Below are 13,715 nucleotides of genomic sequence, written 5' to 3' on the forward strand. Positions count from 1 at the left end.
GCCTAAAATGTGAGACTTTGGAGTATCATTTCTATTTCATTGATCCATTATAGGTTAACTAAGTTGAAAATTCAGTATCAAAAAATGTATTCTTCTTGTACGCGTTACGTACAGACAAACGTAACAACTGAACATAACTTCAGTAACGTTGTAATGTTCCCCACCTTTCTCAACTATTTTAATGTACAACGTATGTGTTTTTTATGTTTTCAAAATTTTCTAAGTTTGTGGAACTACAAAGCACAAAATACATGACATACTTCACCGTATTACAGGGGTTTTATTCGGAATGGTGGAAAAGTGAAAAAAGTGATCAATTTCAAAAATGTTGTAAATGCACAATACATTTCAGAACACTATAAAGGATGAAAACAACAAAATATTGTTCAAAGCAAAACCACTGAACTCAAAAGCAACCCAAGCTCTATTCAAATACTCACGAGGTAATGTCAGTGTCAAAAATGGTTTATAGATGCCTATTTAACAGTTCCAAGGGATACTCTAGGAAGTACTCCACATCATTTTTTTCTTTCTTTCTGGAGATAATTTTTTAATGACGTTTTAAGGGCTCAAATCTTAGTTTTTACAACCAAACATTTTCTCTGGGATTTCATTTCGAAATCTTAAGTTATCCCGAAAGTTTAAGGTCCAATATTGGTATTTTGTTACAGAATGGCATTTGCCACCTTTTAAATGGTTGTTTCTACGATAGATTTCTATTCATTGATAGGTGCACTAAAGTGAATGAATCACATTAATCAGTGAGCTAAAGGGTTATGTAGTAGTCAGGATATTTTTACTTTATTTTATTTTTTTGCCCTCTCATTTTAAGGTTCATGTGCTAATTAATGGAGGAACGTACTTTGTTTGTTTACTTAATGCATTATCAAACTGTATGTGAGTAAAGCATACTTGCTACAAACTTGCACTTAAATCATAATAAATTAGCAGAGGGATCAGGTTAATCAATGTGAAAACACCAAAAGCAAATATTTCAGAAATCTGCTTTCATCAGTGCCAACGTAAAGATCTCACTGATGTAAGCTGGTTGCTGAAATGTTTGCTTTTGAGATTGGTTTCACACTCATCCACTTCAGCACAATGAGCACTATATTTGAGTGATTAATTATTTTTTCTGCACCTTGGTGTCTTGTCTCTTTTGGTCTGCAGACAACACTCTTTCCTCTTATATTGCCTATTACCTAACACCACAAACTTGCAGCAAGAACTTCATAGTATTTCTCAACTGAGCACACTTTTTTCTTGTAATGCTGAATCGTATCATCTTTAAAACAATAGTTGAATTTTATCTCGCTTTGTTCTATGTTACATTATAGATCAATGAATAAAATAACGCATAAAATAAATGCATATAAGGAGCAAATATTTAGAGGTAATTTTTTTTTAGATCTTGAATAATTTCCTTAATTTTCTTAATTCTTAATCACAGAAGAAATATTAATGATTCAATAGTTTCCTTTTCCTGTAAGTACGCTGAATATATGATCCATATGATCAAACTTTCTGTAGGATGAAATTTCTTAATCCTGGTTATTTATTTCCTAATTGACCACAAGTTTTTGTAAGTTTGTGCACTGTACAATTAGCCATAAAGTGTCTTTATAAGTTTTTCATTTGGATATGTGAAGGTAAACTGAAAAACCGAATCCAAAACTTTGTGGAAAAGGTCTGTAAACCCCATGTGAAGAAATAGCTGTGAACCATTAAGTGTCCTGACATTAAATAAAAGTTTTGTAAAACAATCAGATTAAATAAGAGAAATGTTTTCTGCAGCCATGTTAAAGCCTTCTCACTTCAGATATTTGGTACAGATAAAGTTTAGATTTAAGAGGTAGAGTGACAAAAACTGCTATTCTACCCCAGTCACATAACACAGAATACAAAGATCTTAAAACCAGAATTTAAATTAATTTCCAGTGTACTCCTTCGAGAACAGGCAAATAAAGATTCTGTTGGCAGTGATAAAGCTGTATTTAGGAATGTAATGGAAATAAAACCAAAAAGTCTTTTTTGTTGTTTTGCTTTGTTGAGAGTGAGTTTGTGTACGCGGTGGAAGCATTGCCTCTTGACTGTACTTGCACCCCAAGCCCATTTCACCACTCCACTCACACAAACTTTGGGCCCCGGGTGGTTCACAGCTCTGTGTACTTGCTGCCGCTGGCCTTGGGGACCTGGCACTCTTCCTCAAAGTTGCACCCCTCCAGCAGGTCCCCGTAGCGGCCCCTGACGGCCTCATAGAGAGGGGCCGAGTGGCCGATACCGGGGAAAGCCAGGGGCCTCTCATTGAGCAGGAACTGCAGCCTGAGGCCTTCCTCACAGTCGTACAGCACGAAGACCAGGTTGGCAGCGTAGGGCACAATGCGGCTGGTGTGGAAGGTGCGGTTCCCCTGGAGGACGTAGTTGTCAGCGGTCAGGGGTGTCTCGTCCCTGAAGAAGCCCATAAGAGAGAGCAGAGGCAGGAGGGTCTCCGCGTGACCCACCTGCACTGTGACGGCCTCGGTCACGTGACCAAATCTGAGCAGAAAACAGAGACATTGTTTTACGTAGTGTACCAGAGACTATCCACCGAGCCGGAGTATTAGACACATGCATTTTGACAAAATAAAGGTCCCCCTGAATTCCTCTAAAATATAACTTTTTCAAAAACACTCCAAATACCTCAGTGTCATAAAAGACTGTTATGGCTATGGCACTGTTTGTTAAACACAGCTTTAAAAAGCAAATGACCTGTTGTTAACTGGATTATTATTGATGTCACTGCAAACCCATGACATCAATGCTTTTATATCTCAACAATAGCAGTGCCAGTGATTATAATGGTACAGCTTTGGGTTAAACTCCACACTCTTACATTTTTAGCCATGCCCACTTCCGTTTTTATCCAAATACAAATAATTTTGTTGGTTGAACAAATACAGATACAAATACAAATAGTGGCATCTCCCTCCACCCTTAAGTATTTAGTGCTGAATGCATGCATATGTACACATACATTTTGGTTTCAGCACACACCACCTTTAATGTTCTTTGGTCATTGTAACCACATCAAAAAGAAGAAGTTTCACTTTTTTCTGGAGCCAGTTACTACATAGCTACCAGTTAGTCTTGGGAAATAAATCATATTTGACCAATTCCCCAAAGTGATGTTTAGAAATATGTGCAAGATTTACAACATAACAGATTGCAGGTTTACATAACTCACCTCACCACAATTGTTTCAAAAATGCCTACAAGTACTTTGTTTATCTAAATTATGTCCAGTATAACAATATAAGCATATTTTATACTATCTTAAAGGGGAAAATGAGAAGGCTGAAGTTATTTGACTATAATCAAATAATATTCTCCATGATCCTTATAAAACAGAACAAGCATATTTCATTGTTCTGACTGTTTGTGGTTTGTTCTTTGCACCCAAAGTGGTAAAGAGGTAAAAGCAGAAGAAAGGTAATACTGCTCTGATGCAAGGCCCAAGGAAACAACAAAAGAGTGCATCTTGTTTCACTTCCATGTAGTTAGCAGGTCAGATTTTTCTTTTCTTTTCTAAACAACCAGTATCCTGTTGCTCTGGCTTAACATTATCCGAACAGCTCTTCTTGGACTGCAGCAAGAAAGAGATGGTGGATACTTAATTCCCACGGTCAAGCTGCTACTCTCTACCAACCAGAAAAACAAAAATGAGCTCATGTTTAAGAGACAAAACAAAGGCTGCAATAATAAAAAGCAAATCTGGCATTCCTATGTCACAAAGACAGAGAAATGAGGTTCCTAGACATTATACGTGAATAGAGCCCAAAAGAAGTGCTTGGATCGACTTTCATTACCTGTATTCCATTCCCCTATTCTCAAAATACTGATCAAGCCAAATTCAAATACAATACAAATATTTTAAGAGAGCTACTTCATACATGGAAGGGACAAGCAGCATCACAAGGTTGCAGTAGTGGAAACAAGTATGATATATTTAAAAAACGGGGGGGGGAAAATGCCAAAGTTTTAAATGTATAATCCACAGCACATGCTTACAGATGGTTTCTATGTTGGGAATTTTCTGTTTGCGGCCAAGAAAAAATAACCATTAATAACAATTAACATTAACTATGAAAAGAACAGAACATGCAAAAGATCAAATATTTCCCTGTTGCTGCTTAAGGGGAGAATAGATGATGATGTATTATTAAAAACTTCTACACGAATTTAACAAAAAAAAAAAGACTAGCTTGTGCCCAAAATAACAGAATATTAACATGTTTTCAACGACTGAGCATGTTATTTAAAAACAGTACCTGTTAAATTTTAAGCTTTTTTTTGACAGAAATAAATAAATAAATTTGTCCGATATACATTGAAGAACAGGGGTGATGGAGGGTGCATCACCAAACCCAAAGCGCTGCCCTGGCCTTTTCGCCAGGTCAGCCGCCACATCTAAAACCCTGCCAAACTCACCTTATCTCATTGGCTGCCTGGTCCAGGCGACTGAACACATCGTGAAAGAGAATACAGCTGGATTTGCGGTTGATGTCATGACCATAGGCCCTCTTCCAGTATTGTTTCAGATCGTTTGCATATTCTAGCACCTGAAAAAGTACAACGCAAAATTTGAGGAGAGAAAACAATTAACATTTCAAAGTGTCACTTTATCATAAAATGGAATTAAAAAGTTAAAGAGCAATGTCAGTATGTATGTATGTCCAGTTTGGAAGCAACAATGCACCAATAAATGGCAAACTCTCTAAAAGTCATATACAAGATGGGTATTATGAGATGTTAAGGGTATTATGCTAGAAATCTCCAAGTTAAATCCACCATATTAAGACAACTTACAGGCAGCAGGAAAGGTGGCGAAATTAACTGGAAGCATGCCAATAATTTATGGTAGTGGAGGTTGGCCATGAAAAATAGGCATGCCTTAGGTGAAAATGTGTGGTAATTTCACGTTATTACATACTTTAGCATCCACTTCATTGAAGAGATTGCACCATGGTGAGTTAACAGATTTAATGGAAAACTCATAGGAGCACAGGTAGAACGCAGCCTCAACCAAATCTGAACAGGAAACAAACAAAAAAAATCAGTGGATCATGTTCATATGTTGTTCATATTCATGACGGAAATGTGTATAATACATTCCACTTTACGATATGCTTTTTTGTTAGGGCAGACGATAATAGATATTGAGTACATTTTCCAAAATCCAACTTCATACACAAGCATAATGGGAAGATGCATTTTAACAGGCCCTCTATGCAACCACGGAAACCAGCCACATATTTTATTGGATAGAACCTAAATTATTCATTGCCACTTTATATTTAGCTGACTATGATCTAAAAATTATATTATTGGTTTCAATTCATTTTATGCAGATACGCCAACATTAAGCCACACAAAACATGGACATCTAAATGTGCTGAAAGCCTTCCCAAGAACATAACACTATGATATGAACAGGACATGTTTTTCATATACTAATAAAAAAGGTTTGCATAAAAGAAAATTAAGCAGGTTTGCCGTTGATTTTGGCCAAAATGTCAGATGTGCAAAACAAACCAATTTCTGGCAGTAAAATTAGCTATGACCTCTTTGCAAAAATATCTTCCAGTATTTCAACAGAAAACAAAATCATTAATCAATTTTAGATAATTCTTTTTGTGATTTTTTGTGAATTATACATTTTTAAATGCTGTAAAATCATTTTATTTAATTTGTATCCACAATAATTAGGCAAACTTCAACAAGTGAAATTTAAGTCAAGTAGAGGGCAAACAAGTAGCTAGGAATAGACTCAAGCTAGAGGTTATGCTTTGGAACACGTTTTAAAGAAGGGAAGCATGACAGGAGCCGAGATGTCTGAAGATGTGCGTTAAGATTAAGATGACAAACAGATCAGCAGCATGGACTCCCCTAACAGGAAGGCAAGGACTGAGATAAAATGTGAGATAAAATGTGATCAAGATATTCAAGGTATCCTGAAATACAGGACTGAATATGTGTGATCAGCATTTCTGCATCAGCATGACCACCCAAAAAATATCTATATCTTTCTAGTGCAAGTGAATAATGACATGAGGTAATGGGTCCTTCCATTTTCCCCACAAATGTCACCATCTGCTGGTGTTCAGCAGCCATCAGTTACACACTTGCATCCCTACTTAACACTATGGCCTCAAATTGTGGGAAAGAAATTCCAGCTTCAATGAATAAACACTACATGAACACTGACAGATTAAATAATGGATTAGTAATGAAATGTGAATGACCTGGCGTAACTTTACTGTACTGCAGCTGTAGTCGGTTGGCAATATTTATCTGGACTCTCTTCATTTCTTCTGAGGACTTGAACAACTCAACCTCTTTCAGGGCCATCTTGTTTTTGTCCACATCTTCAATAAATCTTCTGCATTGGTCAAAGAACCTCATCAGCGAGTCATTTACTTCATAGCCGAAGTCCATGTCTGCATTGTTCATTGAGAAAAAAAAAAAGAAATATTAAACGTTTTTCTTAGTTTAATTTTTTAATGCACTAAAACAATAACCTTTTCCCTGACTCATAAACTGAAATTCTCACAAATATTTAACTTAAATTTACTAAATTTACTCACATTTAACTAAATATGCCTTGAGTCCATCCAAAATTCCAATGTTTAATTAGCTATTTTATACTATAAATGTATGATATTCTGTAAATGTCATTCATTTTAATATATATAACATTTATACTACATTAAAAAGTATGTTTTTTATAGTTTGCTGAACTGTAACGGTTTCGTTCCGAAGAAGTTACTCCAGAGAGATAACTGCAGAAGGACAGAAGTCACAATCTTTGTTTGCTAACAGTGCTATCTAGTGCAATGTTCAGAACCCTCGATAGATGGCGACAAATACTTAAAAAGAAAGAGCTAAAGGATTCAACACACCTACAGTAAACTCGGCATCAAGTTGTCTGTGACAGTGACTTGTTTGCTGACTGTCTAATAATGTTAGATGTATGTTTTATGTCCATATACTGCCATCTGGATGTAAGATAACTTTTTTTAAATGAATCACACAATAGCAAAAGCGCTAGCCCTAATGTAGCTAGTTGCTACGTTACACAAAGCTAAGATAGTTTGCTAGTAAGATAGCTAATGTAGATTACCTTTAACCTCCCAGAATTTCTTCAGGCCTTCTATGAAAGCAACCGTACTGTCCACACATCTATGTTTTGAGCTGGTTATGAATTTAATACGATTGCTACGGAGGTTCTCTTCAGAGATCAAAGATGGGAATGATTTGGCCAGTCTGACAGCTAAGTGCCTGTGATCATCTCGACCCTTTTCTACAATCTGACCATCCATGTCGTCAGTGTACCACATCTTCCATTTAGTTATAATGTCGTGCAGCCATTTCTCGTCGTTCGTTGCCTCCCTTGATACAAGATCGTACAGACGCTGTATCTTTTGGACGTTTTTTGCTGTCGGATATCTCGTACCATGCCTAATGACTGCGGTAAGATGTACTGGGACGCAGTCGACAGACGGAGGTTTCAAAAGCGTTTTGTTTATAGCACGTATGTCGTCCAGTAGATATGGATTTACTTCCTCGTATCTGCCTTTCGTACCAAAATATTTTGCAATCTTAGGTATGTTTATGCGCGGATGAACAACCTGGACATTTTCTACGGAACAATATGAAACACGAACCAATGCAAAGCTAAAAGCTGTAAGAACAAAACTTTTTTGTGACAATAGTTGCTTCATTCTCCTGAGTTTCACTAACGAATTGCCGGCTGCTGGTACATGAAACTTCCGCTTACTCTCATAGCGACATTTTGCTGTGGCTCCAACAGTGAACTTTGAACCTCGTCTGTCATCATAGTTGGCCAACTAAAGTACATTCTGTGAGTTCGCTTTCGCAACTCGTTTTTTACGGTCTCTGGTTCAGAACCACCAAATCGTAATTGCGATTTACGAGGACCATCCGGACCAGGGCTGCTCGATGTGCAGAAATTACGAAATTTATGTGAGATTCATGAAGAATTAACGCAGCAGAATGCCACAATAAACTGAACAATATGCTGAACCTGAAATTATTTTCTAACGGATACATATTTCACTCAACGTCTTAGCCGTCTAGTGATTTTCAGCTATAGTTAAAGACCAATACTTTGTGTTCGGTTGTTTTGTTCATTTGTTTGGTGTATCACATATGTATCAAATTACACTTTACAGCTCAGATCATGTGTCGATTCATCAATGTTGCTCTAAGGTGCTTTCACAACTATCGCAGTCTGGCCTAAAAACAACTATAGGAGTAAATAAAAACAGCAAAAACGACTAGGACAGATTTAATTTCATAATCAAAGTCATCATTCACAATACCTGGGAGGAATACTTCTAAACATTTACCCCACAACTTTCATGTTCTTTTGAACAGACATCTCTTAAATCAGACATTTTCTCTTTTATTGACATACCAAAATCTGAATTAAGCCAAATCTCGGCATTTAAATGTATAACAACATTTACCAAGCCTGTTATGGTAATAGGCGTTTTGTGCCTGTCATTCAAAATATTTCCTCAAAGCAATTTAAAGTGCAAATATTTGTATCCAGGGGAATTTTTTCCCAGCACTTTATGCATTCACTTTAGTTTTGGACTCTGAAATCATATGAAAAAATGAATCTTTACATTGCCTACTTTAGTTAACATTCTACAGAAGCACTATACATTGTGTATGACCCCTATTTTTGGCTGGACCGCAACAGCCAGGCAGCCCTACAGACGCGAATATCTGTGAGTGACTGAGTGACTGAGTGATGAAGTTACACCATTGGTCGGCCGTGTTATGAAGTTACACCATTGGTCGGCCGGATGAAGTGTGTTAGGTCCAGCCATATACTAGGTTTTGACCTGGTCTTGTTTTCATTCAGCCAAGTCACTCAGCGCAGTGACATCGATCATGAGTTTTTCAGGATGTTGTAGTTTCCCGTCTGTGTGCATGTTTTTGGCAACAAACATGATTGTCTCTACTGTTTCTGTTAATACCGAAGAGGAATTTCTAATAATATTGTTGTGAAGTGAAACTTATTTGTGCTTGTGTGAAAAAAACACCATGGACTTGGAATAAAATTAATGTTCTTCAAATCAGATATGATTATTCCATTTAATTCACAACCCTTCTACAGTATATAACATGTTTCTTGAAGATTGTAAGTGGTTTAACAAAGTTTCTGTGAATTGTGTGATGTATGTGTTGTATTTTATTAATGGTGGTTGCTGTCTGGTTTGGTCTCACTCTCCCTTCCCCTTCCTGGATAAATAAAATTTAAATACAGAACAAATGAACACATTTGTAAATAAAACATATATGAAATAAACTAGATCTGTTTTTTCACTTGCTGGGATGCCATGACATTCCTTCCTTCAAAAAGGTCTAGCAATTTAGTTTCCCACTCGTAATGTTCTGGTGGATTGCTACTGCAAAGGAAACCCCCATTTAACCATAGTGGTACTTTGGGATATTTCATTACCGCGGTTTCATGAAGATGTTGTTTTCGTGACAGAGAACATTTAGTGTATACAACAACAATTTGGAAGACACCCATTAAATATAAAAGACTGTCAAATCTGTAGATGATCAGGAGATATTTTACGTTATTGATTTTGGTTCAATCACAGAGAAATAGGACGGCTAGGCCTAGGTGTCTTTAGAAACTGTGCCTTAGAGTTTGCTTCATTAATGTGTTAATGTTTGTGCATGCAGTACTTTGGGGAGCAAGCTAGGGATGAGCCTGGAGAGCATTCAGTGCCACATTCAAGGCTGATATGTGGTCTTGTTAAAGGTACAAAATGGCAAAAAGCCGTTTCTCCCAATTTTGCTGTTAACGTGTCTGGAAGACCTCCAGTGGATGGTGTGCGTGAGACTTGTCCCAATCTGTACTGAGCATTGTAGAGGAGTGGAGTGACAGAGAATGGAACAGTGTCAGCCTTAATTTGTGATGTGACACTGCCAGAGCATCATGCCAAATGTAGTCGCAAAGTTTGCAATGTAGTTGTGGGTGCTAGATGCAGATCTTCTATGAGTTTTGGGCATCCTTTCTAGAAATAATTTTAGTTCCACCAACAACTACTAAGGGAAAGAAGTGGGTACACTATACATGAGAGGGCTGTACTCGTGCATTACTCATGTTCTGTAGTTGCTGTTGCTACAGGTAACTCAGATTACTTGTGATAAGTAAATTAGCTTGGCACCCACCTTTAGTTAGGAAGAGGTATGCAGAGTAGAAAAAATGATTGAAATGTGAGAGAGGTGTCTCACTGGTAGGTCCCTCCCCCCTTACTACTATGGCTGTGATTGTACCCAAGTCTCCCAGACCTCTCTCTCCAATTGCCTTTGGAGCTAGGACGGGGATGGCAGTTTCTGGGCACACTTGCCTGGCACGATCCTGAGACTGGTGTCTCAGAGCTTTCATAAGGGGAAGGGGCACTCGCCGGAGATGCTGAGCTCATGTTCTTTGTTCTTAATCGCAGGGCGGTAAAAACATTCCCATGCCCTTTGAGCTGGGTCACGGGTTTCACATGTTGAGCAATTACCTAGGTCTGTTTTTACACTGACAATTGCTTGGTTTGAAGGATGCAGGTTAAAAAGAAACAGGTCTTTAAAATGTGGGTTGTCTTCTTGGCCCCTACAAACCTTTCCTGCGAAGTTTGTATTTTGCAGCTTCTCATAAAAGTCACGAGGGCACTCTGAGTGACAATGCTTTACCTCATAGGCTGCCTTTATCGTGGCCATGGGGACAGTCCAAATGGAATACTCTGTTACCAAAGCTTGGCAAAGCTTGCGGTAACTTTCTCTGGTCAGAGAGAGTTGTTCCTTTATGAAGTTGTGAACTGCTCTGATGCTTGTTTTCCATGTGAGGAAAATCTTCTCTTTAGAGGTTGCATCAGGCATAAAAGAGAGGGCATAGTTAACCTTATGAAGGTAGCTCACAACGCTACAGAGGACAGAATCTGGTCTTCATAGACTATGGTGAGGCTCATGTCAGAGAAGGCATCACTGTGTCACTGGGCACCAGTGGCTTCTCTCTTCAAGCCTAAGGTTTAGCCTTATTTTTGGTTGTTTTTTTTCTTTCTTATTTTTTAGCCTCGTAATGGCTTCCTTGACTTTCAATGGCACAACTCTGGTCCTCATGTTGACAAACACTTATAACAGGCTCAAAAGGCAATCAAAAGCCTAGAATGAAGTCTAGATCTGAAAAGCTCTTTTATACCTACACTAAGAAATGAGGATGTAGGTTCAGTGAGAATGTGGGGTACAGTTAGTGTGATTAAAGTGTGTCTATAATGTGTAAGTAGTACAGGTGTGTGTGTGTGTGTGTGTGTGTGTGTTTATAGCATGTTGATGTGTATGTATGTTGTACCACCTTTTAACAATGCTCTGCTGAGTGTGGCATCATGCTCCACAGAGGTCATTCTTTCAGACAAAATTTAGAAAATGAGGGAGTAGTTTGGAAAGCATGGTCTCCCCTGCTTTCTCGAACCCATATAAGCGCCCTGGGGTGTGTCAAATTAACATGTCAGATCACAGTTGTTTGTCATTCAGCTGTTAGCCTCTCCCAAATTTACATAAAAATGCAGTACAATTAGAATAACTTGTAGAACTAAGTCCTCTACAACAAATTATTTAAGAATTTTAAGATGCTTCATTGCTTCCCAAACAGAGGTTTTGATTTCATTGTTGGCCCATTACTTTGCGCTTGTTGTCGTCACTCACAAATGTTTGTTTTGTAAGTCGTTCTCAGAGTGATACGGCTGCATTTAGGCATACCAAGAGATATAACAGGCATTTAATCCTTGTGTTGTCTTCATATTATGTATGCAACCCATGTTCATGGGGTTAAAATGCCAGACCCATGTGATAAAGCTTCTTCATTTAATTTTAAACTCTAAATCAATATTTGTAATGTAGAAACAACCTCTCATTCATGAATAAATAAGTAAATAATTATTTTTCTACTTCACAGTCCAGAGAGACTGTATTTATTCAGTTTACGCCACTTGTTTTTGCTACAGAATGCACATCATCATTTTTTTCATCGTGTTTTATTTTTTTCTTTACTTTAATAGATGTGTGGCACTTATCTTTGGTTATGATTTCTGATTTCATAACTGCACCATTAAAAGAGACTGGCGTACTGCTTTTATAAAAATATGAAAAAGCCAGCGTTTAGTTTTTCAAATGGTAGGGTCACTCTGGGTAAATCAATCAAATTTCTTTCTGAAAAATAATTAATTATTTAGGAGGTTTTCACTGCCGTTAAACTTAGAAAATGGTCGTTTTTGGACCCGAGGACAACACAAAGGTTAAAAGCCAAACATTTTTATGTATTTATACGGGTTTATTTAAATGCTTCCTACACGATAAAAGCAAATTACTGTCTTTCTTGGTTTTGCTGTGTGTAGTGTAGGTCATCATTGGCTCATCATAATCTGCCATTGCACCTAATTAGGCCATGCCATTTTCACAGGATACAGTAAGAAACTCAGCCCAAGTACACTGTCTTCATATAGCTTGTACAAGCTTGTGATAAGTGCACTCTGTTCCTAGCCAGCATTAGACTCCCACAAACAATGGTGAACCTGATGAATGCTCTCTGCAGACACAGGTAGTTGAGCATAATGCAGACAGTTCACAGGTGTAGGTTATGATATGTCTGTGGCATATAATAAACTGTGTGATGAATTTTCATTGTATATTGTGTAAATTGCATTTGTTCATTTTCCTAATTCAATTTCCCCCTACCTTTCAATACTATCTTCCTTGCTCTCAGGTGTCATAGCTGGCTAAAGCGCTAGCTGTCGGTGCCTTAATGCTTCTGGTGGTCAGATCGAAACGTTGCCAAGAGTCCTGTGACACAAAATTCCCATAGCTTTGCCCAGAGAGATAGTTTGAGTCAGCACAATAATCCCTGCCTCATCACACAGGAGTGACTGCATAAATGATGCAATCCTGTGGCAAAATGGCTATGCAGCTCAGCTGGTGGATTGTTGAATGAAAAGAGGTACTGGCTGGCTGCATTTGTTTTTTGGAATACAAGTGCTAGCATGAGCCTTCTGGAGTTGATGGATGACATTACAGAAATGATTATGCCTTCCAAGACAGTTGTGCTTTCCAAACTGAGGAATGATGGAAAACAAGAGAATAAAAATATCTATAAATGAGGATTTTATTTTCCTTATGTGATACTGCAGTAACATCCAATTAGTTCGGGTATTTGGTGTGAATGGAATCGGAGGTGCCATATGTCTGCTTGTAGTCGTGCCTGTGGTAATTACAGCATTGTCCTGAAGCTACAATAATCCAAAGTAGTAACAAAATATGCATGGAAAATAATTGGCATGACACAAAAAATGCTGTATTAGTTTGTATTATAAGTGGTGTATTCATGTAATGAGAGTAATCAGTCTTTTATTAAGAGACCATCAAACCATGACTTGCGTATCCGACACTTCAGGACAAAGATGTACATTAGATTCATTATATGGAACAACCACCATTAACATGGCCCTGGATATGGGACAATAAGCACAATGGTGTGTAACACTACCACAATCCAAGCAAGTCTTTGATTTGTCTGCGCGAAAAAAGTGTGTTCAGAGTACTTCATGGCCTTTACAAGACACGCCTCATTTTCCATTAGAAACCAATTACAA

The 13,715-nt window shown here is 37.7% G+C and overlaps 1 protein-coding gene across 1 annotated transcript; it reads right to left on the reverse strand.

The window, feature by feature from the left end:
- Positions 1-260: 260 nt before the first annotated feature.
- Positions 261-7,868, reverse strand: minpp1b (multiple inositol-polyphosphate phosphatase 1b). Its single transcript, XM_035406920.1, has 5 exons — positions 7,160-7,868; positions 6,282-6,476; positions 4,970-5,067; positions 4,468-4,598; positions 261-2,535 (listed from the first exon to the last, which is right to left on the reverse strand). The coding sequence occupies exons 1-5, from the start codon at positions 7,758-7,760 to the stop codon at positions 2,154-2,156; spliced, it is 1,407 nt and encodes a 468-aa protein (XP_035262811.1). The 5' UTR covers positions 7,761-7,868; the 3' UTR covers positions 261-2,153.
- Between the last annotated feature and the right edge of the window lie 5,847 nt (positions 7,869-13,715).

This window comes from Anguilla anguilla, chromosome 2, assembly GCF_013347855.1.
Source record: "Anguilla anguilla isolate fAngAng1 chromosome 2, fAngAng1.pri, whole genome shotgun sequence".
NCBI lineage: Eukaryota > Metazoa > Chordata > Actinopteri > Anguilliformes > Anguillidae > Anguilla > Anguilla anguilla.

Coding starts and splice junctions, on each gene's coding strand:
- minpp1b (XM_035406920.1), bottom strand. CDS start 7,760: ATGAAGCAACTATTGTCACAAAAAAGTTTTGTTCTTACAGCTTTTAGC. Junction 6,477..7,159: donor GAAATTCTGGGAGGTTAAAG/GTAATCTACATT, acceptor TGAACAATGCAG/ACATGGACTTCGGCTATGAA. Junction 2,536..4,467: donor CAGGCAGCCAATGAGATAAG/GTGAGTTTGGCA, acceptor TTTTCTGCTCAG/ATTTGGTCACGTGACCGAGG.